Source organism: Haemaphysalis longicornis, unplaced genomic scaffold, assembly GCF_048455015.1.
Source record: "Haemaphysalis longicornis isolate Haplotype H1 unplaced genomic scaffold, Haemaphysalis longicornis Haplotype H1 scaffold_7, whole genome shotgun sequence".
In the NCBI taxonomy this organism is placed as follows: Eukaryota; Metazoa; Arthropoda; class Arachnida; order Ixodida; family Ixodidae; genus Haemaphysalis; species Haemaphysalis longicornis.
In genome coordinates, this window is record NW_027526422.1 from 53,018,031 (window position 1) to 53,043,985 (window position 25,955).

General features: G+C 47.4%; 1 protein-coding gene across 1 annotated transcript in view; it reads right to left on the minus strand.

Moving 5' to 3' along the window:
- Positions 1–5,367: 5,367 nt before the first annotated feature.
- The window catches only part of Sk (small conductance calcium-activated potassium channel), a 510,824-nt gene continuing 490,236 nt past the window's right edge, over positions 5,368–25,955 (minus strand). Inside the window, exons 8-11 of the mRNA XM_077677315.1 lie at positions 13,643–13,753; positions 9,055–9,182; positions 8,464–8,533; positions 5,368–7,236 (exon numbers count right to left, since the gene is read on the minus strand). Coding sequence (XP_077533441.1) covers positions 6,808–7,236; positions 8,464–8,533; positions 9,055–9,182; positions 13,643–13,753 — 738 coding nt within the window. The 3' untranslated portion in view covers positions 5,368–6,807. The remainder of the gene's footprint in view (positions 7,237–8,463; positions 8,534–9,054; positions 9,183–13,642; positions 13,754–25,955) is intronic.

The following is a 25,955-nucleotide window of genomic DNA, read 5'->3' on the forward strand; positions in this document are numbered from 1 at the left end:
GGCCTAACGGGGAAGAGGTTGCTTATCAGCGAACCTCGTTCGTGCGTATATAGTCAGTTTGGCAGACCCATTCACGCGCGCCACAAAGTTAAAGCATTCTACGTTAGGCTCAATCAAAGCATCACACAAGGGAAACATAGCCTGGGTGAACTTTTAGCTAAAGGAGCCCAATGTTTTTAATACCTGCTGCGATTCATGTACCAACGGCCATCAGGTATTCTGCTGGGAAGTTTCGTCACTGAAACGTTCGCAGCGAGAGACATATATATGTATCGAAGAGACAGAGAGATAGAAATAGACTCTAGAAGCCGTCGACGTGAAAACTGGAAGCGATCGAGAAGAACGTCACCACTGCGAGTATGTACACACGTTTTTTTTTTCGATGCTAAGCCAGCTAACTATCTAGAAAGTACTCTTGCGCGTTTATAGGTGGTAAGCAGATCTTTTTTTCAGTACCGACGCCGTCTATGACGTCACGCCTTCGTCCTTCCGTAATACGCGTTTTGTGCAACGTCATCACCTGTAACAACATGGACGGCCCCCACGCATTTCATGTTTGTGTAAACTAACGTGTGCCCTTGCGTCAAGTCCTCTGTTTTCCCCACTCTCCCGAGACAAATGCACGCACGCACACACGCACACAAACACTCACACAAGTTCTATAACACATCACAGGGCTTACACCGACATTCTCATCGACGTAATAAATAGAAGAAAATACCGCCCAGTCACTGCCCTGATGTAGAAAAGAATCTATAGTCGGTTCACTCAAAAGCACACCGAGGTTCAAATCAGAGGGAATAACCGACGCTCAACCCAACACGCGATCGTTCTTCACAACGTCGGATCGCTTGGGAATGCTTCTGGGGTGCGAAAAGTTCTCAGGTGATGCTTCTTCAAGCTTTGACGAAGTCCTTTCTGTCGTCTTTTCTCTTGTCGGGTCGCCGTGCCTCGTCGAAGTCGCACTCTCGTCTTTCGTCGCAACGCCCCGCTGCAAAACATTTTTTCGGAAGGACACCGTCGTCCTAGTACACTTCACGTTGGTGAAACAGAACTGCGTTAACGAGATCATCAAATGCACTAAACGTATACCATATGAACAGCCTTGTGGGTCGCCGAAGACTAAGTGTAGTGTGTGACTCGATTCGACACACAGCTAACTCAGACACAGCTAACTCAGAATTACGGGGCCATTTCAGTAAAAACCAATAACAGCAAAGAAATAAAAACTCACGATGTTAAGAGTAGTCCTCAAAGAATACTAATAAGTAATTAGTGGCCTACACGTCGCCGAATGTATAGACTGTGCGTGGGCGTCCAAAGGACGTTTTTTTTTTCAGGGGTGAGAACAGTAGGTGGGGTGGGGGGTGGGGTAGTGGATATCGAAAATATGCGGAGAAGTCAGGAGGTTAAACCTAACCAATGTGAATCGTAAAATTGAACATACAAATAAGAAAAAGAAAAGAAATTCATACACTTTCGAAGTTTGTCAAACAAACAAGAACATTTCCAACTGGCTTCCGAAATTAATCTCAAAGGTCAACTACCCGAATTCGCTCCATTTTACTTTAAACCCCGACTCCAAAACTGAAATAGGGAGGGGCTCCTTCGTGCCGACAACCGTGAGAGGATTCAAGGAGCTCGTAGCTTCGTTTTTGTTTTGAAAAGTGGTTAGTGGCATAACAATATCGTCGTGATGCGTTAAGGCGATAGGCAAGTTGACACGCAAGCGCGTTCTTTGTGAGCAGATGCCGTAAAACTGGGTGTCGAAGTTAGCATCAGACACCACTGCTTACAGTGCCTATAGTCTTCTCGGGCTAAAGAGCGCGGCGTTTTTCGGGTATTTCTATCTTACCATCTTTCGGGTAGCAGCCGCCACAATAAAACGACTAAATGTTATCCCAAACATAAGAACAGGGGTAGAAATTTTGAACTCGTCCTTGGGAATTCAAGGGTCGTCGGTGCTGGCAGTCACACATGTGTGACGTTCTTAGGTTTCTCGCCCACGCAAGCTATAAAATAGCGTGCAATGTATACGCTTGGCGTAATAAATGTCTATTCGGAAAGCCAACGAACACAATAAAAAGCAAGGATAGACTACTTTCGGCTATTACTTATTGGAGGCAACATGGTTACTTGTATTAATTACAGCGATATTTTCTTGAAAAAACAAGTGCGTTGTCGACGAGGGATTGAGCCGTCGAGAACAGTTACCCCTCTTCGCAACTTTCGTTCTGGTTGCCTTCAGGGTAATTTTGCATAAGGACGACAGCTACGTGACTAGAATTTATGCACCAGGGCTATTTGCAAACAAGGAAAGAAGTATTTTCTGGGCGTTTCCCAGTCGTTATGCGTAAAAACAAAACATTGCTTTTATGCATCAAAATACGTTTATTTGTACAATAACGTTTATTCCTGAGTGCTCGTTAAGCTTACCGCAATAATAAAAAGTGAAAACAATAAATCACAATTACACATTGCGGTTATGCACCGTCAATCAGGAAGAATAACCATTTGGCGCGGAACAATTGCGGATAAAAGAAAGCGAAAACCAACAAAGTAACTAAGCCGTGTCGTAGACTACGTATGGAGTTATACGCGTTTTTTTTTTCGAGGTAACGAAACCAAGGGAGAAGATGTGGTTTCATTCTGTTTAAGTTCTTTACATTCTAAGTTACCGCCTTCTAGGTTAAACCTGCTGTAAGAGGCGCTCTTCTCTGACCCGCACTAAATGCCCCTTATACAAGCATGTTGGTATCTCATACCCGTTAAAAGTATATCTGCCGCGGCTGCGTATACACCCCCAACGTCACCCCTCCCCCCTCCCCCCCCCCCCCCCCGGAAATACCTCCCCCTTCTTTAAAATGGGGGTTGTACAATTTAGCTTGCGAGTACGTAAAAACAAACTTACATAAAATTTAACGCTAAATAAATAAAACAAAGGCTACATGTTTCGCCGCTTCACTCTGGGCAGCAACGGCGTGTTAAGGGAAACGCGAGCCATTATTAACTAATTATTAAAGTTTCGATTCTTAAGCTTAGTGAGCCACATTTGTCAAGAGTCTTGCGCGAATTCGTTCGCTACTTTAATCAGTGACGCAGCAAAAAAATCTTATAACTTACGGGATAAATTACGAAAAAAAAAAAACAGCCCCAACTCTTTTGCTGATTGTCGCTCACTCTGGAGAGAGCAGACGGCAGGCCGAAGAGAAGTAGCTGAGATTTCTAGCCCGGAGAACTATAAAACTAAGCTCGCGGCTTTTCAGGCTTTCCGAGCGATCACAGGCACCCTTTAAAGTCATCTAAGCATGATGCAACAATAAAATTGAGAGGAGAAACCCGGGCTCTGCTTCGCACCCGTTCTCTCCTCAACAACCCGGAGTCGCTACGTTTACAGGCCATAAATACGGCTTAGTAGAGAAGATGGAGGAACGGTCTTCGACGATTGACCTAGACTTGAGACCGTAAAACTTCGCCCCCGCGTCGACACTGTTAACGTATACCACCAGCGACGTAACTTAGAAGATTTTGTTGGGTGCGTTTATAGCTTCCCTTTCGCGAGTCGCGATGCATTAAACGTAGTTTCTTTCGCTTTTATCGGTAGCGTGTTGAGCGGAAGTTGAGTCTATCGAATGCTGTTCTGTACTTCCGCCAACGATCGAGCTATCAAGACGGCGAATAGTCGAATCTCGCAAGCGCATCATGCGTTTCTTCCATTGAAAGAGAAAACTGCAGCTTCTGAGGCTGGGTTATCAACTGACGCAAGTTAGTAAGTTCATTATACACTTCTCTAACAAAGTAAGTTCTCAACTAAAATTTCTCCATTTCTTGGTTGTGCTCCTCTAAGAAATTTCAAGCCAAAAACACAAGGTGACGAGTATACATTTCTGGAATGATAGGGTTCAGCGGGAACAACAAAACCAAACGAAAACAGTCCATTCGCTACACTCCTAAGCTGCGTATGTTCAGTGCTCAACACATACACTTTTGGGATTTAAACTTGCGTTGACAAACGATTACAGGCGACCCAGGAAGCAACGGCTCGCGCTGAACGTAACTAAATAACCTCTGGGTGTGCGCTCGAATAAAGATTAGGCCAGGAAGTCAAAGTTAACGCCAGTCGCCGACATCACCGTGAGCGCAATGAGCAACAAAATCGCGGGAACCCCCATGTGCGCTGAGTTGTAAATCAGTAACAGTAATGCACATACAAGGGAGAGGAAGTATAACAACAATGAGCGTTGTGAAACAAAAGATGCAAATTTAGTTAACGATTGAAGAAGCCAACGATTGAACACTATCCAAAACTTACTCCTAAAGCACTACGTATCCGCTCTGCGGCGATATCTGCACTCCGATTTCATACGTCACGTCAGCAAAGTAACATTAGGCAACAGTAAATAACGTGGCCACGAACATCCTGTAGCTGCAGCCACCATTCCCGTCCACTGTAGTTCAGTTTGACGTATAAGTCCTGCCACATCGAAGACGGCACAGGGATCGCGCACGTTGTAGAGCGTCACGACGAACTCGATGACGAAGACTTTTGTGTACAGGGAGGGCGTCGTCGCCACCATCGTCACTGTCACTGCGCCACCAACGCACTGCCTGTGGCCTTCGTGGGCAACCAGGTTAATATATACGCGCACACCTGACACTCCCGCCAAGGACACCACCACTTCGCGTCACCGCAGCAGGCACGTATTGTCGAAGCTCTGTTTAAGGCAGCGCGAGCAAGCGAGAATGGACAACACAAAAACTGGGATCGGAGATCGGTTGGCTGCGTGGGCTTCCGCTCTGAGGCTTCTCGGGTCGTACAAAAATTAAGGCGCCGTTGTCGATAGTATTGCTCAACTCCTAACGATCGCACTTGTCGCTTCGAACTTCTACCTTCTCGTTCAGTATCGAAATCGTCGTTGAAGTTCATGCCGGAGGCATAGTTTCGTTTTTGTTGCTTCATTGGCTAATGTTAGATTTTGTTCTGTCAGTAGTAAGCCTTTGTGCCCTGATTTTCGGCGTAATGTCTGCAGATTAGCCAACTTGTTACTAGGTTTTAAAGAACGTCGTTTTCTTCATAGGCGGCAGATAGGTTCAGTTAATTGATTATGAGGTTTAACGCGCCGACGCTACACAGGCGATAAGTCGCGCTGCAGTGGAGGGCTCCAGATTAATTTAGACCAGCTGGGGATCTGTAACCTGCGCCGAAATTTCGAACACACGGGCGTTACCGCTTTTCGTCTCAATCAGAAAAGCGGCCGCCGCGGCCGGGAATCGAACCTGCCTCCTATGGCTCAGCAGCTCAACGCCATAGCCACTGAGCCACCGCGACGGGTAGGTAGGCTCAGTTCCTGCTATTCCCCCCCTTCCCCCCCCCCTCCCCCCACTGCAACGTCTTCAAGAGGTACGAGCAAGTAGAGACGCGATTACGGGTGCAAGCAAGCAGATCGGGCTTGGAATTAGGTTTATACGGCAACATGACTACCTGTGTATCGTTAAAAACGTGTGGGTTTTTCTGCAGTGGCTTTACCTAAGGCTACAGGTTCTTGCAAACATGTGGCAATTGTTCCTTTCACACTTGTGCGTACCTTATAACTACAGATGCTAAAATTTTGAAGCGTGCGTGAGCTAAGAAACAAACAAGAAACAAACCGACCTGATTGCGGGTTAGTAGCCAGGCATAACAAGAAACAAAGTCTGTGTTAGTAAATTCATGTCCTTACGAAATCAAAAGCGAATTAAAACAAGTAATAGTGCGCCCTGAACTCTTATGGTTCATTATGGTGACGAATAAAAGAAAGATCATACAAAGAGCAGGCAACATCCTAAACGGATACTATAGCTCCCTCGACACTTTCCCCTAAACCCCATAAAACAAGCCAATTAAAGCAAATATGTGCTTAAACTTCCCTCACCGGCGTGCACAAAAGCAATCCTACTTCCGGCATTGACATCTAAAGATGTGGAAGCTCGTCGGATTTTTGTGGAAAACAAATTAACTCGGAAGACTTCGCTATGTTAAAACTACGTGCACACAGCTATATTTTTTTCATAAAAATGGTGCGCATATTGGTCTCTGAAAATGATGGCACAGAGAAGTGAAATTTCCTCGATCTCGACCGGAAGAACGTAGAACACGCCTCTCCTGGTTTATTAAATCTGTTTTTGTTGATGAACTGCTCGGGAGAACGTGGTCGAGGTACAACCAACAACTATGCTGTAAAAAGATATTAAGACGGTTCATCTCGCTTCAGAGAAATGCTTCATCGCGGGAACGACAGTAGAGCTCAATCTTCGAGCAGTATATCTTAAAATTTTGGATAGATCGTTTCATCCGCACGTGAAACCATCGAGCCTTAAATTAGCCGCTTGTACTGGTTTGAGCAAAACCATTTATACGAAATAGTAATTGGGTACAACGGCCGATAAGATCACCCCAACTCCGCGTTCATCGGCGTGCCGTTCGCAGCCTAACTTGGAGCCCTCCAGGACAGAGCCTCAGAGCGAGCAGCCCCACGCCGTGCCGAGCGCCGGTATAGCGGGGAGCAAAGCGTTTGCGCTAAAACGTAAAAGCAAGAACCGCTCGAGTCACGCATAGGGAGAAGCCAGCAACCGGCGCTAGATCGGCCAGCGCCGCACACCGCACTCGTAGCAGCGGCGTGCCGCGGAGCACCGGAGGGCCTGCGGGTCGTCGTGGTCGTCGACCGTGATGGAGGCCGAGCGTGCCTGCTGCCGCCGCTCGCGTGGCGCCTCGCCGCCCGTGGACTGTCGTCGTCGCCGGCCGGCCGGCGGGCTGCCGCGGCGGCTGTGTCAGTTCTCCGTGGATCCCGAGCGCGCCACCATGGGCGGCGCCAGGACTCCCCCTAGTCGTCCCGTGCCGGAGAGGTTGACGGTGGACCAGCTGGGCCGGCCCGTGCTGAGCGAGGCCGCGTCGTCCGGATGCAGGTGCGTGTGCCGAGGCTGGAGCGGCGGCCGCTGCAGCGGCGCCTGCGGCAGCGGCTGCTGCGCCGGCCCGCCGCCCTCCGGCAGCGGCATCGAGCCCGGCGGGTAGGACTGGCTCGACGCCGGCGGCGGCTGCTGCAGGGCCAACGCACCGCAGGAGCGCGCCACGGCCTCCGGCAGCGCTTCCAGCTGCTCGTGGATGGCGGCCAGCCGCTCCTCGAGAGCCACCAGCCGCTCGTCGAACAGCTCCTGGCGCGCGTTCATGTCCGACACCATCTCGTACACGGAATTCTGAGTCTGTTGCGTCGCACGCGCACCGACACCATGAAAAGCACCACGGCACGACACCCACGGCGTTGAGGCGGGGCCGATGTGTTGGAGCGTGCGCGCACAATCACGTCGTTGGACGCACGGTGTTGAGGGCAAAAGGGCCGGAACGTCCATGCGGAAGGCGTCCGGCCGCCAGAAGGAGGTCGTGAGTGGAATGTTTCAGGTTAAGAGAGACAGAAGACGAGAGAGAAAGGGACACAGTATAGCTGTTAGTATACTGCATAACTACATATTTGATTTGTTGTTTTTTTTTTGGCTCCAAATATGTTCATTAACACTAATTGGTCAATTTAGAAGACTGAACGAGCTTGGACGAAGCCAGGATAGAAATTTATATTCGTGTGTGACGAATTCAGTGATTAAGCTGGCAGGTTAACATGTAAGGATTCGGCTATCTAATTACGATATAAGTCAAGCGATTCAATGGTTAGTTTATCATATAATAAAAATATAGAAAAGTCAATACAAGGATACCACCAGTCAGACTATTTAGACACCTAAATAGTCAAATTGGCGCTTAGCTCAGGTGCCACCATGGGGTAAAAAGCGCTCATTCTATTCACAAGGATTCTCGAGAAAGTGACCGAGAGCAGTAAAATTCTAAATTTTAAACACCCGCCTTCAATAGAAAACCCACCTTCGCTAATAAAGAATATTTATTTTTCATCGTTTTAGTTAGGAATTTTTTTAATGCATATTGGCGGAGGTTTCTGAAGTTTCTGTGACAGGAACAGCCAAACTTTTCGCGGGAAGCTCCGCATTGCTGTTTTCTGTCTTCCCCGCATAATGACTATGCTTGCAGAAAAACACCCTTTACAGGTAGTGTACAATCGCCCCATTTTTTTCCTGGCCTGCCACGTGTAACTTTCCTCTGGAGGCTTTTTCTAACCATCGCAGTAACACAACTTCCCATTGGCCAGACGAAACGCTATACCATGGTAGTGTCGATTTTGATTTAGAAACGTTAGAAAGCACACTGCTTTATAGAAGCTCTCTTTAGCGCGAATAAATGCTCTCGTTAATGATGTTATTCTGGTCGAAATCTGCTGTGTACGCAATTTTCAAAAGGTGGACAGGGTGGGAACATCGAAAAATAGTGGTTTTCTGTTCCGAAAGAAGGACTTTATATATGTAAGATGGGCAAGAAAAGACAGCTTTGAGGCATCCCAGAGGAGCAAGGAAGCGGATTCATACCTTCGCCATGTCTGTAATTGTGTTTGCATTGTCCATAAGCTTCCGTTGGTCCATCTTAACCTTTCTTAGGCTGGTGAATAAGCAAAAACAGAGAGAAAACCCACAAAGTTGTCAATTTTGTAAGAGCGTGCTCCCCTATGATTTCATTTAAGGCATGAAATGGTACGGCCGTGCCACTCGTCAGCAAAATGTTGCTCTTAGCGAATAGAAGAGCTTCACCCGCAATCTAGACAATGTTCATAGAAAATTTGTGTTTAAATACGGTTGCAAAAATAACAAGGCCACGTAGCATTTAAATTTATGCAAAAATAATAAGGCCACGTAGCATTTAAATTTATAACTTCAAATCTAATCAGAACCTGGAGTGATGGATGCTTCAGTCGTTGAGTGCGACCCCAGTACTCGTGCAATGAATGCACAACAGAAAGTGGCAGCAAGCCATAACAGCCTAAGACGCACTGAAGGGCACCCTGATAGCCACGAAGACGAGCGCTTGTGACGATAAAAAAAGAAAGAAGTAAAGGAAGAATAAATAAAAAAATAGAAGGAACGAAAGTGAGCAAGTTAGATATTAAAAAAAAATTCTCTCACCTGTAAATAGCGAGGAGGAATTTGCGCTGGTGCGCTCTCACTTTGGAAGGGTTCACACGTTTTACAAGCCTAGTGTTTTTGTAAATGAGCCACGTCTCACGTAGCACGTTGGCCGCAGCGTTTTTCAACTGAAAAGAGAAATGACATAGCAGTGAGGGGAAAGAACTAAAGCTAAAAGGTGGATAGAGGGGTATGAGAAAATATATGGACACTATTGTGCGGGCAAGAACCCACAAAACAGTACCGCTGTTGCAGATAAGAAAAACACGTGATTCAACACGCTTATCTCCGACACCTCAGAAAAAGCAGGGTAAGCATTACTGTTGCTGAAGGCCTTTAAAGGGAGCATAGATACAAGATCTTTTAAGTGGGGTTATCTTTTTTGCCTCATTAAAGTCTTGTTCGTAAACGATAAGAGGGCTGCAATTGGCGTAATTGCAATGACGCCGATTGCAATCACGCAATCACGGGTGCAACCAACAGTTCTCTTTGTATTTTACCGTGGCAGATTTACCACATCCCAGTTTTGAGTTTGTCCGGAGCAAGGTTTCGCTGTGACGTCAGAGTTGACCTTTGAAAGAATTTCAGAAGACATAATGGGATCTGGAATGCTCTGACGCGTTGCCTGCTATCGTAGATTCCCCAATATCTGGCCTGCTGACGTCACACTATTTGGCGTAAGTTCCTCATGGTCATGACGGTGGCATGAGTTTTAAAAGGGGCTCGAACTGTGATTCATGCAGAAAGAACCCGGAGACTGACATAAGAATGAAATAATTGCAAGCTGTTTTTTTTTCGATGATTTAAATTTGCTGAGAGTAATTTTTGCACGAATGGAATGTTAAGCTGGTCGTGGCACTCACTAACGGTAGAGCGCACACGACACAAAGAGCGTTGTGTCGTTTGCTTTTTTCTATTCGTCGTCATCTCCTTTTGCGGAGTGAACGTTTCGCGTGGCACACCAACTCCCCCAGATCCACACCTGAATAAAATGTGGGCGCAAGGATGTACGTACTTTCGCACGACGAGAATTCCTAAGTGCGTACGCGAAAGTTGCGAAATTGAGGCCACCTGACAAGCTCATTTTTCTCGCACAAGAACGAACGGCCCGGCAAAAGGCTTAAAATTGTTTGCAAAGCAGTGAAAAAGAAAAATAGTGCACTGCTTTTCTTTATTGAACAAACTATCCATATTTAGAATCCACGTTTCTTCTTGCGGATTTTCACTTCCGATCCCGAGATGACGAACAAAAACTTTTCGAAGCTCTAGCAGGCCATTCACCAACTCGGGCATCATTCCATCCCGATGGAAGGAAAATAACCCTTAAAAAACGGTTGCGCTGTAAAAATGGCTGTAAGTTGGTCATCACACGCATTGCAGGTAATTGCAGCGCTACGTTTCATTTCTAATATAGCACGCACAAGATAGCTCACATCACAAATTTAAAAAAGACAACACACGTACGTACACACGGTGGGATTGACGACGTGTGTCGCGACAAGCGTCCGCTAAGGCTCCGCCAAACCAGGGAGCCCACACCATGCCACATCACAGGGAATCACATTTCTTACATTTAAAAATACCTTTAAGCTGATTGATTGTAGGGTTTAACGCGACGACGCAACGCAGGCGATGAGGTGCGCGAGAGTGGAGGGCTCCGGATTGATTTTGACCACCTGGGGATCTTTAACGTGCGCCGGAATCTCGTATACACGGGCGTTTTTGCTTTTCGCCTCCATCAGAAAAGCGGCCGCCGCGGCCGGGAATCGAACCCGCGACCTCGTGCTCAGCTAAAAAAAACACCTTTAAGCTGCGAGTAAAAGAAATAATAGGACGACGTTGATAGGCAGCTGTGAAGTATTTAACCTAACCAATGTTTCCTAATAATTTAAGCGCGTTTGTACGAAATTTTGTTAGAAAGTGGCTAAAAGCCACTGTGCAAGGAGAAAAAATGCTGCTCATCGATCTCTGACGAAGTGGTGGAAAAATGACGCTGTCATGTGCCACTTTTATCGCAACGAGGAGAATAAACGATACGCTTCGGCCAGCTCCAACCGGGTGCAAGAGTGTTCAATGAATACATTATACTTTTTGTGTACGACGGTCACTAAATATGACGGCCAAGATAACACTAACAGCTTCTATGTAAACAAGAAAACGAAAGTGTTTTTAATTAAGTGTAAAAAGGATCCAATACTGGTATGGACCGCCTGCATTCGGTTCAGGAACAATGATGGGGCTCCTAAAACTCACGTATGAATAATGTCCTGTCGTTAAGATCGCGATTGCTGTACACTGATACGGTTGTTCGTAAGGTGCCGTCAATATACGGCCGCCTCGCTCCAAAGTAATAGGTTCAAAGTGTCTAAGTTTACGTTGTATGTAGCTTTGGTTAAAGAGCACGAGGTGCACATCATGGGAACATGGCGGTCAGTACGCTCCGTCGCATGCTAAGTCGCAAGCTCGCAGGTGGAGGTCTCTTCGAATGCAAGGCTCTTCGTGGCAAACACAATCGGCCCTTATAAACTACCAGTGTTTATGAAATAGTGAGAAATAGGGGCGGTTTTTTCTTGGTACCCTGAAGCCGAGGTCACACGGCGGGGTCAAGAACGAAAACTGTACGTTAGAACACCAAGATCCAGACTGTGGGAGCTTCGATATCAACAAAATTAGCTTCTAAAGTGCCGGCAAAGGTCTAAGGAAGGGGGGGAGGGGAGAGGTCACCCTGAACTAGGGAGGGAAGGCACAAAGAACGAAGTGTCCTACCCATTTTTGATGTTGATCAGGACGACAATTGTAAATGCCCATTGTTCAAAAGACAGAGCACAGCCTATCCTTATGGTTTAGTTGCTACGCACGAGATGTCACCAGATATAATCCCTACCGCAGTTCCGACGCGACCGGTGCCCCTTCCATCGTTGGCTTTTTGTTATCTTCTCAAATGTTACCCATTAACCATCAATTGGGAGGTCGCACAATTTAGGGTTTAACACTCCCTAACCTTTCAATTTGTAACCTCTCTGATAAAATCCCCTGAGCGCGCAGGGATAGCCATTCGAATTCGATGTAGTATTTTTTACGTTCTTAAATGGCTGGCAACGTAAAAAGACCTATAAATTAGTTGCTCGCTATATTTGTTTTTTTTTTCTTTCCATTTTACGCCGTGTCACTAATATTACGTGCCTGATATATCAAATCGAGCGAAGCTTGAACGACGACAGCCCGTGCGTTCGCCGTCGAGTGTCACTAAAACCCCCGCGAGGCCTCGGACGATTGACAGTAAAGGGAAGTGTCAGTAGCCGGAAGTGACACGAAGTTTGCCCGCCTCACAAGGGGCGTAAATTGATAGGCTAAGAACCTAGCGCGAAAGGCACGCCTTGTTTAGGCGGAGTGCAATAAACGTCCATCCGGTGGGCCCCTATTGACACAGAAACGGCTCTACGCTATCCAGGGTAGAGACAAAAATAAAGGAAAAAGAACGGCGGTGCGTTACGACACCGTGGCTCTAGTATACGGCCAATGCTCTGAGCGAAAAACTCAGTATAACAGTATAAAGAAAAGGAATCACCGGCACCGACAGGATCAGAACACGTGTCCAACAGATCAATGGAGTTAAAGTCAGCCGCCTTACCCACTCGGCTACTACCGTGAGTTAGTACCCGAGAGTCAAACGGCTTATGCCAGTGCTACACCATAACATTACACGATAGCTACACGATAGCTTTCAATTGACCATTGGACTCTTCCCCACAACTACTCCCTATGTATTTACAATGGGGCACCCGATAGACAATCGATTCAACGGCCTTCTGAAGGCCTTTGAATCGACCGTGTAGCTACACGATAGCTTTCAATTTACCATTGGACTCTTCCCCACAACTACTCCCTATGTATTTACAATGGGGCACCCGATAGACAATCGATTCAACGGCCTTCGGAAGGCCTTTGAAACGACCGTGTAGCACAGGTATTATGCCTGTGCTACACGATAACTTTCAATTGACCATTGGACTCTCCCCACAACTACTCCCAATGTATTTACAATGGGGCACCCGATAGACAATCGATTCAACGGCCTTCGGAAGGCCTTTGAAACGACCGTGTAGCACAGGTTTTATGCCTGTGCTACACGATAACTTTCAATTGACCATTGAACTCTCCCCCACAACTACTCCCTATGTATTTACAATGGGCCACTCGATATACAATCGATTCAATGGCCTTCCGAAGGCCTTTGAAACGACCGTGTAGCACAGGTATTACTCACTCTGCTGTGACTGTGGGGAGAGGAATCATGCCACCTGCTCGACACAGAACACGTGATAGGGTACACGTTGCACCTGCGGGCCCCAAACTTAAAAGTACGCCTTCCGTTTGTTCGTTACGCTTCTTCGACTTGCTTCTTCTTTATCGTTATAGCAACAAAGATGGAGTAAAGGTCGTTGCGGCAGCAAAGAAGAAGCAAATCGGCTGCAATCGTGGACTTAAACCGTCGTGATAGTCGGGAAGGTTGCGTACAGCTTCGCTACCTTCAAGTCTTACGCGTTAGTGTGGGCTTTTTTCCTTTTTTCAGAGGCACACTACTCACCCTTTTCGTCAGCTGTGTGTCCATCATAAAATTGTGGACGTGCTTTTCCGCTCGTGTGAGCTCCAGCTTACGCGCTATCACAGCAACAACCAGGGCTGTACAACCGGCCCCCTGTAAATACAAAAGGCAAAAAAGAAAGAGAGAGAACATGAGCGAGGAAGAAAAAAAGACAGACGTAAAGAAGTTGTGACGCAAAGTGCCATTAAAGGAACCCTGCAACACTTTCGATAAACGCTTTCCCTCTTTCCTTCGTGTCTGGAAGCACTGAGAAAGCTACAGGTTATCGCCAGTACGGAGCGGCACTGCGTGATTTGCTCGTCGCACCAGATACGCCTTCCGTTTCTGCTTTGTTTTTGTGGCTTTATTCTTAAAGTTGCTATCGAAAAGCGTTCATTGCGGCAACTGAAGCGAAACCGGGCAAACGCCGCTACATGGCCTCATTGACGTAATTCGGGCCGTCAAGGAATGTCAATACCTGGAAAGAGAGAAAAATCTTTTCCAAGTTATCTAATGAGCACAGAGGAGTAATTTTTTTGCTGAGGCACTTTGCGACCGCCTAATCTAAGTACTGAGTCTGTTTGGTGACTACGTTCTGCAAGAAAAAAGTCGAAAACACTTCAAGCACACAACATATCGCAATAAACTTTCAAGTAACGCTTTTTGGTATTTGAAAAGAACTGGGGAACGGAAGGAAGGGTGAACGATCCGACCTCGAAATGCGCTCTGTGAAAAAATAGACGCAGGCAGCTGCACATTACAAATACGACAGTCAGACGTACACGGATCTCGTCGAGGGCCTGATGCACTTAAGAATGTAGTTATCACCAGACTGCACACTCAGACTTGTAAGAGAGTGTCCAAAGTGCTACAACGGGTTACTATGACTCAAGCACGGCGACAGCTGTTTCGCCGCCCTTGGCAACCAATTCTAACCTTCTCAACACTTTTTGGAGAATGTTACAAGACCCCGCACGTCGGCATGCCGGCCCGCCGGCAAGCGGGCACGCTCATAACAGGGTACGCCGTTGAGGATGCACGCTGCTACGCGGGAACGCTGTTGATTGGGAGCGCTTGTGCGGGACCAGCGGAAAGAAAGCGCAGTGTAAAGCGGGCAAGCTCGTTAAGCGGGAACGTTAGCGAAAACAATAATCGATGATTGATTGATTGATTGATTGATTGATTGATTGATTGATTGATTGATTGATTGATTGATTGATTGTAGGGTTTAACGCGCCGACGCAACGCAGGCGATGAGGCGCGCCGTAGTGGAGGGCTCCGGATTAATTTTGACTACCTGGGGGATCTTTAACGTGCGCCGAAATCTCGTACACACGGACGTTTTTGCTTTTCGCCTCCACCAGAGAAGCGGCCGCCGCGGCCGGGAATCGAACCCGCGACCTCATGCTCAGCAGCGCAACGCGTTGGCCACTGAGCCACCGCGGCGGGAGTTTCCACGAGTCAAATAAATGAATATTTTAGCTGGCGTTATTAACACGAAAGAGTTTTATGCCCGGCTACATAAAGATTGCACTGACGTCATATCCATTACAGAAGTGACGTCGCCAGAAAAGTGCAATTGAAGCGGCGGCGCCAGGATTTGAGCTCGAGCTCACGAGCTTCTCGCCACAACGGGAGGTACGTGACGCTCTGCCTACTGCGCTATGAACAGAGACCGGAGCAGCTCTACGAACGCGCCTTATGTCATTCCCTATGACTCATTCAGATGGTGCTTCCGTCTAGGAGAGGCGAAGCGAAGTAGCGCATCATGACGCTAATGAGCGCCGACAGTTGGCGTATCGATACCAGAGCCTTCGTGTACGGGGGACGCGCATGAATCGAGGCATCCTCTGCTGTCGCGTTGTTCTTATGACCGTTATGTGTTTCAAGCTGCTGTTTCTGTGCATGTCATTTTTGGTTTTGTTGTCCCGGAATAAACCGGTCATTTTTTTTTTTCTTGCGTGTCGGCGTCACTTCGTCTGGCGGGGTCAGGCTCGCGAACCCTTCGCACATGAAGGAGGTTCCTTTAACATTCAACTGTTCCTGCGAAGGCACCTTTCACTTTCGTGTTTTACCGATTCCCATAAAAGAGGGATCAACCATACTTTTTTTTTGTTTCTTCAGCGTCATTTATACTTTCCTCGCAAGGCTACAAGCCATGAGAGGGTTTTTTTTTCGGGCAGGCAGCTGTGCCGGCTGCCAGGTATAACAGTTTCAGTTTACGACCTCATCGGAAACTGGGTTTTCCCCCCATCATACAAACTGCTTTTTACAAACTGCAGTTTGCATAGGCCGCGTTGTTTGTGCTCCCCTGTCAAGCGTTCAAACGTTCCCTTGTAATTAAGCGCTCCTTCTCTGGCCCTTGTTGAACTAATCCAGGCATCGCGCACCTGTGGCGACTCTACTTTCAACTCCCCAGTGGTATACTAGACCCTTCAGCGCTTACATACAGCGCCGCTGGCTGACTTCCGATGGCCGTGCGCGACGGAAGGCGAAGAGCGCGCGGAAAGGTCGACTCTGTTGATGAAAACGTGTGCCAACTGTTGCTGCGGCCGCGAATTCCCCAAATGGAAAGCGACGTGACGTATACGGTCTCTGAAAGCGAGCCGGAATCGACAACCGGAACTTTCCACCGGAAGTTTTCTGGCAGCGTTATTGATAAGCAGTGAAACGGTCTATATTTAGGCGATGATGGATTCCCGATCGTAAAGGCGGGGACAGGGCACGCGGGTGTATGGAGGCATCCCACGCAAAGCTTAAGTGCACTAGATGAAAGCCGCTACTCCAAGCTCCCATAGTTCGCTTTTAAGGGGTTGCAAATGCACGCAGCCCTAAAAAAAAAAAAAAAAAGCACTGCCAAGATGGTCGGGTTAATTCCACGAATAGAAAAGTCCGAGTTAGATGGCTCGCCCGCCATTAAGTGCGCAGAAAGTTTGTTGTGATAAAGCACTTCTGAAGAAAAAAAAAAAAGATGGTTTTACTCGTAATTTTCTGGCCATGCGCTGCCTCTCTTTCGTTGTCAGGGAACGGGACGAACGAATTTTTGTACCGTTCTTTAGCCGAAATGGAGTTCCGGCTGAAGTATGCTCTGCTTTCAGCGCTGAAAGTGCTGGCGGTGGCATCAACTTGCGCACCCAATGACGGCAGCAGGAAGCGGCCATTTGGACGCGTGGAATGCTCTTTTTACAACCAAACTTCACGCCGGGGAGAAACGTAAAGTAAAGAAAAAAAATGTTTTTACTTTAGGACAAGCTAGAACCATTGAACTACATTTTGATTGTGAAAATATTGACGAGGACAGCCGACAGTCAATCACCGGCCCAGATAACGCGCCATTGAAAGCCAAGTCAGAGTAATGCATCCACCATTCTCATGGTAGATGCACCACTACAGCGCGGAGCTTCCGTCTGGTGTCAACGTACAAAAATATATAGGCGGGATCGTAGCCATCTTAGGGTCAAGTTGCTCACTGTTTTGCGGTCATTTTTCTTGCGTACGTCGTACCCATACCATCATATAAACCTTCTTTTTTACACACGCCATTTGTAAAGCCCGCTTTTCTGTAAGCATGACTGGCAACGCAAAGAAGTCGGCATGCGAAGTTAAGGACACACGCGGGATGAGGTTTGTTCCACCTTCTGCCGACTTCGGGAAAGAAAAAAAAAAGACAGTAATTCATACACAATCGTTGGATGTCAGCCCGACGCGTGATCTATAACTTGCAATACCGCATTAACATGGTTTCTCCCGCTGCACATATGTACAGATTCCAAATGCACGCAAAAAAGGGAGAAATAAATTGATTGCGCTAAAAAGTGGACACGGACGAAAAGAGGACAGACACACACGGCGCCGTGTGTGTGTCTGTCCTCTCTTCGTCCGTGTCCCCTTTTTAGCGCAATCAATTTATTTAGCAATGGAGTACCAACGTGCCCAGGACGCTGCCCTTATTAAAAAAGGGAGGCCAGCTGACGTGACGCTGTTTGAAGCGGCTGCGGCACGTGTACGGGACGCATTGTTCAGGGACCGTTTTAAGCGTATGCAGTGCCAGACATGCCTTGCGAACAGAAATGTGTCGCTGAACAAAGACGTCGTAACCCCGCCATTCATCCGCATTATCCTAGAATGCTGAGTGAACACGACGAGTTCGCCGGGACCTGGATTCTGGAACATCGTGCCTTGGGAAGCATACCGGTAAAAAAAAAACTGTGGTTGATTCCTCTGTCATAGGAATCGGTAAAACACAAAAGTGAAATGTGCCGCGAAATCTGCAGCTGAGCATGATTTGCGGGTTGCCGGCTGTCTTGTGGGTGTGCTTGGCGAGCGACGTCCTGCTGGTGGGTCTCTTCGGCAAAGGTGTACTGGCGTCATTTCCGTGACGGATATGACGCCAGTGAAATCGTGGGGTATCGCGGCATAAAACACTTTCGTGTTAAAATATAAAACCGGAAAACGAACAACTCTAAGCATAACGTACTCTTCAGTACTAAAGGTTGCTTCCCCGCAAAAAGAACCTATGTGCAAGGGTGCACCCTTTACAGGCCGCTTGCTGCGTTGTACAGGCGTCACATTCGTGACGGATATGACATCAGCGAAATCTTCGTGTATCCGGGAATAAAACACTATCGTGTTGAAACAAGCACGGGGGCACCTTAGGTTTTCTCGTATGAGGTGAGAATGCGTGTGTGCGGGTGGGAAAGTTGACGTCACTGTCGATGGGAATTGGTGAATCGACCATGAACCTGTGATGGCTGCTGTCATCATCACTTGACAATTAAGATGGTACGTATAGTTCCCTTTTTTAGTACGTCTCGTTGCAGCCGGGTAACGAGAGCTGCTTCAGAAGAACGTCACGCGGCCTCCAAAATGGATTATTCGCTGCCGCAACTATGCTCGGAAGGTGCCTCGACATCAGGAGACGTACCTGGCGTCAATGCCGCTGGCAGCTTCGTCCTCCTTCTAAGCCCTCTCCGTGTTCTTTCGTGTTGAAGCAAGTCATTTGGTGCTTTCTGAACAAACAGCAGCGACATTCTCCTCTGAAAAGCTAGCCATCCCGGCAATTGTTGCCATTTGTTTACTTCGTACGCTTTTTGACCATTTTATCGCGGCGAAAATTTTAAATCAATCGATAGACACTACCGAGAGTGCCCGAGCGTCCTTGGCACGCGTCTTTTAAGCTGATAATAATAAAAAAAAAAGACAGAAAAGAAAGCTAGTGACGTCCCTGCTTTTTTCGGTGAGGCAGTAGTCGTGATTCACCAGAAATATGAAGTGATATTCTTGGCAGGCAGGCCAGTGCGAACGGCGAGAGACCCGAACGAAAGGCCGTTGACCGCGCCATAACTCAAGCGGCACGTCGCTCGCCCGCTCGACGCGCGTCGGGCACTAAAACAGGCCGCATCGAGAAACATTCTCCACGCTCGACCATCGGCCGATGTGACTCAGTCGAGCGAACGGCACAGTCTTGTTCTACGAGCGTAGCGCCGGCATACTTTTGAAGATTAAGTGCAAGCAGCGTCTCTGCGTGACACTTCAAAGAACAGCCCCAACACCAGCTTTGACTCCGCTGGGTTGTATCAACGCCGTAAATAAAAAACTGCCTGGGGCAAAGTTTATAGTCGATAAAATGTTCCCTCACCAAGAGTATTGCCGGACTCGACAGTTTACTTAGCCGAGTCGAAGTGTACACTCGTTGATGTTCAGAATGTCCTGCTACATGCGCCGGCAGAGAAAGCGCCGTGCCTGTTCCCTCGATCATTCGCGTGGCCGGCCAACCGGATCGAGGATTTAGAGCGAGTAGCCAAATGGGCGTATTCTGTTTCCAAGTCTACGTCGGGGATTTTGAGTCCACTCAGGGTACCAGCTCACCAAGTTTGGATCGCCAAGAGGTACAGTGGCCAACACATCGTCTGCTGCGTATAAGATCGAATTCTGCTGCAGCTGCTTACACCTGAAAAGTGCTGGCGCAAATTCTTCAAAGAAATGTCGGGCACTGAAGCGGTCAGTAGTCGTCTGTAAATTACTTTACGCCAAGACTCTAGACTGCCGTTCGTATGGGAAGCTCAGTCATCATTATACGAGCGGTGCCTTTAAAGTTAGTCCGAAACAACGCCCACTTCTTTGGTATCCCTGTAATTCCGTGAAAACAATGTCCCAAAACAAATTGTTTGGCGATTGCGAGAAAAATAATTCGTTCTTAGACACCATGACAGACACGTCTTTTTTTTTTTGCGAAAGATTTCCCGACGGCATAAGAAAAAGTTTTCAAATGCACCACAGTGCACCCGTAACACGCAAAAATCCAAGGAGAGACCGGTGCTGGGGCCCCCATATATAGCACGTAACCCCTATTAGCAGCCACTTACTCGGATATCTTATCTCACTACCGACACGCGGGCCAAGAGTGCCCTCCCCCACATCCCACACTCAGGAATGCATCAAGATCCTACAACTCGCGACGTCTCCACACAGAAACATACTACAACTGAACCATCACGCCCCACATCTCCCTCACTCGTTTCACCAACGACTGTCCTGTCTGCAACACTCCGGCCACTACCCCTCACCTCGTATTCTCGTGCCCATACCACTCTCTTCACCTACTCCCCGGCAGCGGGAATATTTGAATTAAATACCAGCGATACAGCTCTGCTGAGAGATAAAGCTATATCAAAAAATAAGACTCGGAGTGATATTGTTATATTGCTTTGCAAAAGTCATGTTCCTGAAGCCCCGTAAATAAGGCCAGAAAAAAAAAATTCAGCAGGAATTGAGATAATTATCTACTAATGCGTAGCCTTCTTATGCCGCTCGTCTTGAGTGGGAGGGAGTGTTATGCAGCCACATTTTCTGGTTTTTATAAATCTATTTACGCTATTATAACGATTACAAGTGAGACATCCGCGAAATCTGCATTATTGTGGAAATGCAGGGCGTTATACGGTTTTCCATTTTCCGTAATTGCTTAATATTTTCTTATTTTTTAGTTTTTCAAAATTTCATTCAACCAATTTTCTCCATTTACGCTGTTATAACGATTACAGGCGTAACTTTCGCGAAATCTGCATTATTGTGGAAATGCAGGGGGTTACACGGCTCGCCATTTTCAGCATATTTTTTTATATTTTTCTTATTTTTTAGGGTTTCGAAATTTCGTTCGACCAATTATCTCTATTTATGCTATTTAGCGATTACAGGTGGGACTATGAATTAAGAAAATTGCACTAAATGAACAAAACAGAGGAAGGAAGACAGACAGACAATGCGCATTGTCTGTCTTCCTTTCTCTGTTTTGTCCATTTAGCGCAATTTTCGTAATTCATAATGCACCAACTAGCCCAACAGCCCATTTTACAGGTGGGACTTCCGCGATATCTGCAGTATTGTGGAAATGCAGGGCGTTACACGGTCCTGGCGGTGGGGGTACTCGGCAAAGAATGCTACGCATAAAAAAAAAAAAAAGGCCCGCTAACCAGCTCGGACCTGCAATGCCAGTGAAGCCAGCGAAGCCTGCAATGCCAGCGAAGTAGCGAAAGCAGGTGGCGGCCTACGGAATTAAGGAGGCCACCCAGCTGCTCTTATTGTCGGAATGAATAAACACATTTATTACTCCTCCTCCCAATGAGTACTATTAACCCGTGTTGTACAAAAAGAAAAATAAATAAAAACATCAGGGTATGGCTAGTTTGACGAGTCGGTTTTGGTTGAAGTTGTAAACCAGCACAGGAAAGGACACACACGGACAGAAATATACACACGAACCGGCGCTGTATTAAAAGCTCAAGTTTATTTGGAACTTATCGGGAAGCTTATTTGGAATTGAGGTGGGATTGACGCATGCGCATACAGGCCAGCTTAGACCGCGGATTAGCGCAAGCAACCTTATGAAGGACCTGCAATTATCACGTTGAGTCGAGAAAAACTCATGACACTGCCCCCAGAAAAAAAAAAAAAAAAGTTTGCTTATCCCGACCCCGCACGGTATGTAAAAGTGTTGTTTTTTTGGTGTGGTTTGTACTGATCTCTACTGTTAAGCTGCACATGCACGCATGAGCTAGTCTTAATTCCATATACAGTCGACTCTCGCTAATTCGAAGCCGCCTAATTGGAATTTTCGGTTAATTAGAAGTGATGTTCTGGTCCCGGCAGCTTTACTTGCAATTAAACGAAAAAAAAAAAGGCTCGATAACTCGAAGCTAAAACCCATTATATCGGTTAATTGGAAGTTATTTAAAGCATCGAGGTGACCGTCATTTCTCGATAAAATTCAAAATTATAAGCGCCAAAACACCGCCATCCTCTGCACCATGTCGGCGCCATCGCAACTGAGGCAGCCCACAGTCGATAAAGCGGCAGGTCAGTTGAGACTCGCACCAGCGTACGCATCCCTCTCTGTTGTGCCCAGCGCCGTGTGAGCAGTCCGCGCGGTCGGCGCTTCAGGATTCGATTTTAGCCATAAGGCTCAACTATCAGGGCAGCGCATGTCGTACTCTGGAATTGGCAACGACAGTCGAGAGAGAGAGAGAGAGAGAGAGAGAGAGAGAGAGAGAGAGAGAGAGAGAGAAAGAGAGAGAGAGAGAGAGAGAGAGAGAGAGGGAGAGAGAGAGAGAGAGAGAGAGAGAGAGAGAGAGAGAGAGAGAGAGAGAGAGAGAGAGAGAGAGAGAGAGAGAGAGAGAGAGAGAGAGAGAGAGAGAGAGCGAGAGAGAGAGATTTGGAACAAAACGAAAGAAGAAGCGCGTGTTGGGGACTAATAACAATGCTCTTCTTGAGCTTTTAAGTGCAGAGAACTTTATGGGCTCGCCTTGTCGTTTAGCTCGCTAACGGTCGATGCGACTGCCGGAATCAGGCGGCGCAGCGAGATAACGGACCCAAATAGAGCCTTCTGTACCGTCGTCAGGGAGTCACGCTCGATAACCACGTGGTTTAAATAGCCATAACCGTTCGAACCTCGTGAACCGTTGGCGCTTGTCATAATATATCTCCAGATCTCCCAGTTGTTTAGCGCAAAGAAAACTGCAGGTACATTTCAGGCAAAATCTGTGTATATAACCGGCAGCCCATGCGTTCATTTAGTTAGGAACGCTCGTTGGGTTGGTTTTCACGATAGTAAGCGAAAAAAGCGGCCGCGCAAGAAGGAAATGGCGCGTTCGAAATGACGCAGAAAGGCTCCAGCCGCGCAAGAAAAAAATTACGCGTTCGAAATGACGCAAAGCAGCTCCAGCATACGAAATCAAAGCCAGCGCAAAAAGAGCAGAACTCCCGCTGGCGCAGTTTCAGGCTGGGAGCGCGCGAGCACTGCGAAGGCGGCGAATTTTAAATGCAGCTGCAGTGAGTGGATAACGGCGCTGCAGCCAATTATGGCGAATCACTGCTCTGCACTTCCGGCAGCTTTCCCATTGAGTGGAACGGCTTTATTTGTTTAATTGTTTAATTGGAAATTCAGGTAACTGGAAGTCCTTTTGCGGGCACCGTGGACTTACGGGATTAACGGTAGTGCGGATTAATAGAAGTCGACTGTATATGCCAATTTTCCAAGTAAACTCTAGTTGTCAGTCACACGCTGGTCACTTGTGTATCTTCTATTTCGTGTGTGTACATTTCTGCGCTGGTTTAACAGATACGAAACTGGGCAAATAATTGTCCAGTGAAGCTGTTTCTCGTGTCATGATTACATGCAATTGTCATTGGACAAACCATCGGAGCGCGTACTTCACTGGCCGGCGAATGACTGGGGAATTGGCATTGCCCCTCTTGAAGCAGCCGAAACGTTTCACGACCGCCATCGATGCGCAGAGCCATAAACTCACACTTCGGCTTCCGATGGCTGCTGTCGTCAACATTGGAGGGTCGCCCTGAGATGGCATACGTGCATTAAGGAACGAATTTCGTGACCGTCATCAATGTTGACAAAAAAAAATGCGCCCTCTGAGCACATTACGTAAGTGAGGATTAGGTGAATCAATACTAAACTGCTTGAACTATTACCTTCATTCGACAATCCCCCCGAGTAAGTGCGTGCGGATAGAGGAGGCGTTTTTTTTTATGTCCGACGCCAAAAGCCGCGGGGTTGGCGAGGTATCCCGTCAATAGTGGCACTAACAGCTGCGAAGTAAAAGCGCTTCGGAGAAGACAGCAAAATGAAACTTTTACCAACGTCCACCTAGCTTGACCCACACCAGGCAGTACTGTTTGACGCAATAATAATAATAATAAGAAAACCCAGCTCGATTCCAAGCGGGGGTTCGTTAGAAATTTCCGGGCTAGCGCTCACGCTATCCGTTACGTATCATAACGCTTGGGAAAAAAAATTACGCCCACAAATATTTTTAGCTTACACAGCTTGAGAAGAAAAAGCAGCGCCAGCAATTTAGTGATGCAGCTATTCGCACGTGTAGGGATGATTAAGCAGAGTAGGAAGCTGGAGGAAAAAAATCGAACTGTTTGCGCTGGGTCCACGTTCACCCACTTACGCCGGGAAGCCTCGCCGATCTCATCAGGTTAAGTGAAGCGAACACAGCGAAGAGCCAACAAAATCGCACTCGGGCAAAATGTGAGCTATCGGTTAAGGAGACGTGCGTGTCTGCGCATATCGACACTGTAGGCGCGGGCAATGTTGATAGCTCGGAGTAGTTTAGTTAGCCTTGCGCCTGCCCTGAGCGCTAATTTTTTTTATGCCGTGTACGTACCACCGGGTCAACACCCCGTGACAACGATCCCGACATTTGATACTCCCGATACGAACGTGCATAAATTTGCCCTTGGAGCGATCGTCCTACGGGCGCAGTGTAAACCTAACCATAAGCGCTGACGCACTCTGCGCCTGGCTTGGCAAACTATGAACTACGTTCTCGCTAGCTATTCAAACACGCTCGTTTGGTTTTGATATTTTAACAGCGAAGCTGTTCAGCAAATTGTTATTTTTCGTGTCCGCGGTTAATAATAAAAGGAATACTATTCCGACCACACGTGAACGCGTGCCTCGCGGCGACCACCCAGCGGCCCCGGCGCACGTTTGTCAAGCCAAGCATACCCAGTTAGGAAGATTGACAAAAGTTGACTCCCCCCCCCCCCCCCCCCAAAAAAAAAAAAAAACAAAGCTCTAGCGTTCGCCGTAATCGTGGCAACATTTGCTCGGGACGAGAAAGACACGTCATAAGGTACGCCCCTTCAAGGTGATCTCCAATGATTAACACTTACAAAAACATTGAAGCAAGCTCACAGTTATACCAACAATGATGGTAAAGGTCGTTGCGGCAGCGAAGAAGGAGGCACTCGGCTGCAATCGTAGACTTACGCCGTCCTGATGGTCGTGAAGGTTGCGTACAGCTTTGCTATCTTCAAGTCTTACGTGTTAGTGTGAGCTTTCCTCGTTTTTTTTTTTTTTTTTTTCATCTCTGTTTCTTTTTAAGGGAAAACGAGCACAACAAATGATGCCACAGAACACGTAATTGCGGTTGCACGGTTGGGGACATGAAATTTTTTGAGGGTTTTGTTTTCGCTTTGGTTAACCCATCAGATTTCATATTATAAACGGATTAATAACCTAGCCAGAACTTGATCGTGTTTAATTAGGTCTGGCTTTAACATCGCTTCACTCATTGTGGTTTCTTGTGTTACTCGGCTGAAGTTAACGAAGGTTGACGTACAGAGAAAGGAAGAGTAACAAGCACTAAACACACAGGACGCTTCGACTGAGATTCGCTCGATTCTATCTTCACCAGCACACGCAATGGCGTCTATCAGCGCCGGCCTTCCTGTACTTCGCTTCATCGGGATCTCTTGGAGTTTCATCTCATTCCTATAGAAAGGACGGAGGAAAAAGGCAAAAAGCAATACGAGAGGAGTCGTCTTTCTCGCCTGATGAAGACAATTTCCAGAGTGGACTGGTAACGCGCAGAGGGCGTTTCGGCGCTTCACTTCCGAAGAAACTTCGATGGGGGAAGGGGCGAACTGGAACGCAAGAAAATGTCTAGTGCTTCGGAAGAGAGCACGCTTTCTCACTTCGGCGCTGCGTTCGCGCAGCCATTCCCTCTCGTTCTCTTCAATTTCACGCCCCCTGTTTCACGCGTGCAAGTGTAGGGCAAGAAACACGCTAATTAGCAGAAATAGACCGCTCGGGTGTCAGAGGACTGGAAAACAGCAAAACCGAGCGCACCGCAAAGACAAGAGGGTGGCATCGGCGTAAATGGAGAAAATCTTAAGGGAAATCACGCGGAGGCGACTGCGTGTGGCTAAAGCACGCGAGACAAAGACGATGGGAACTAAAAAAAGGGCAAAAAAAAAAGAGAACGTGGGCGGGAGGGAAAGAGGCGGTACT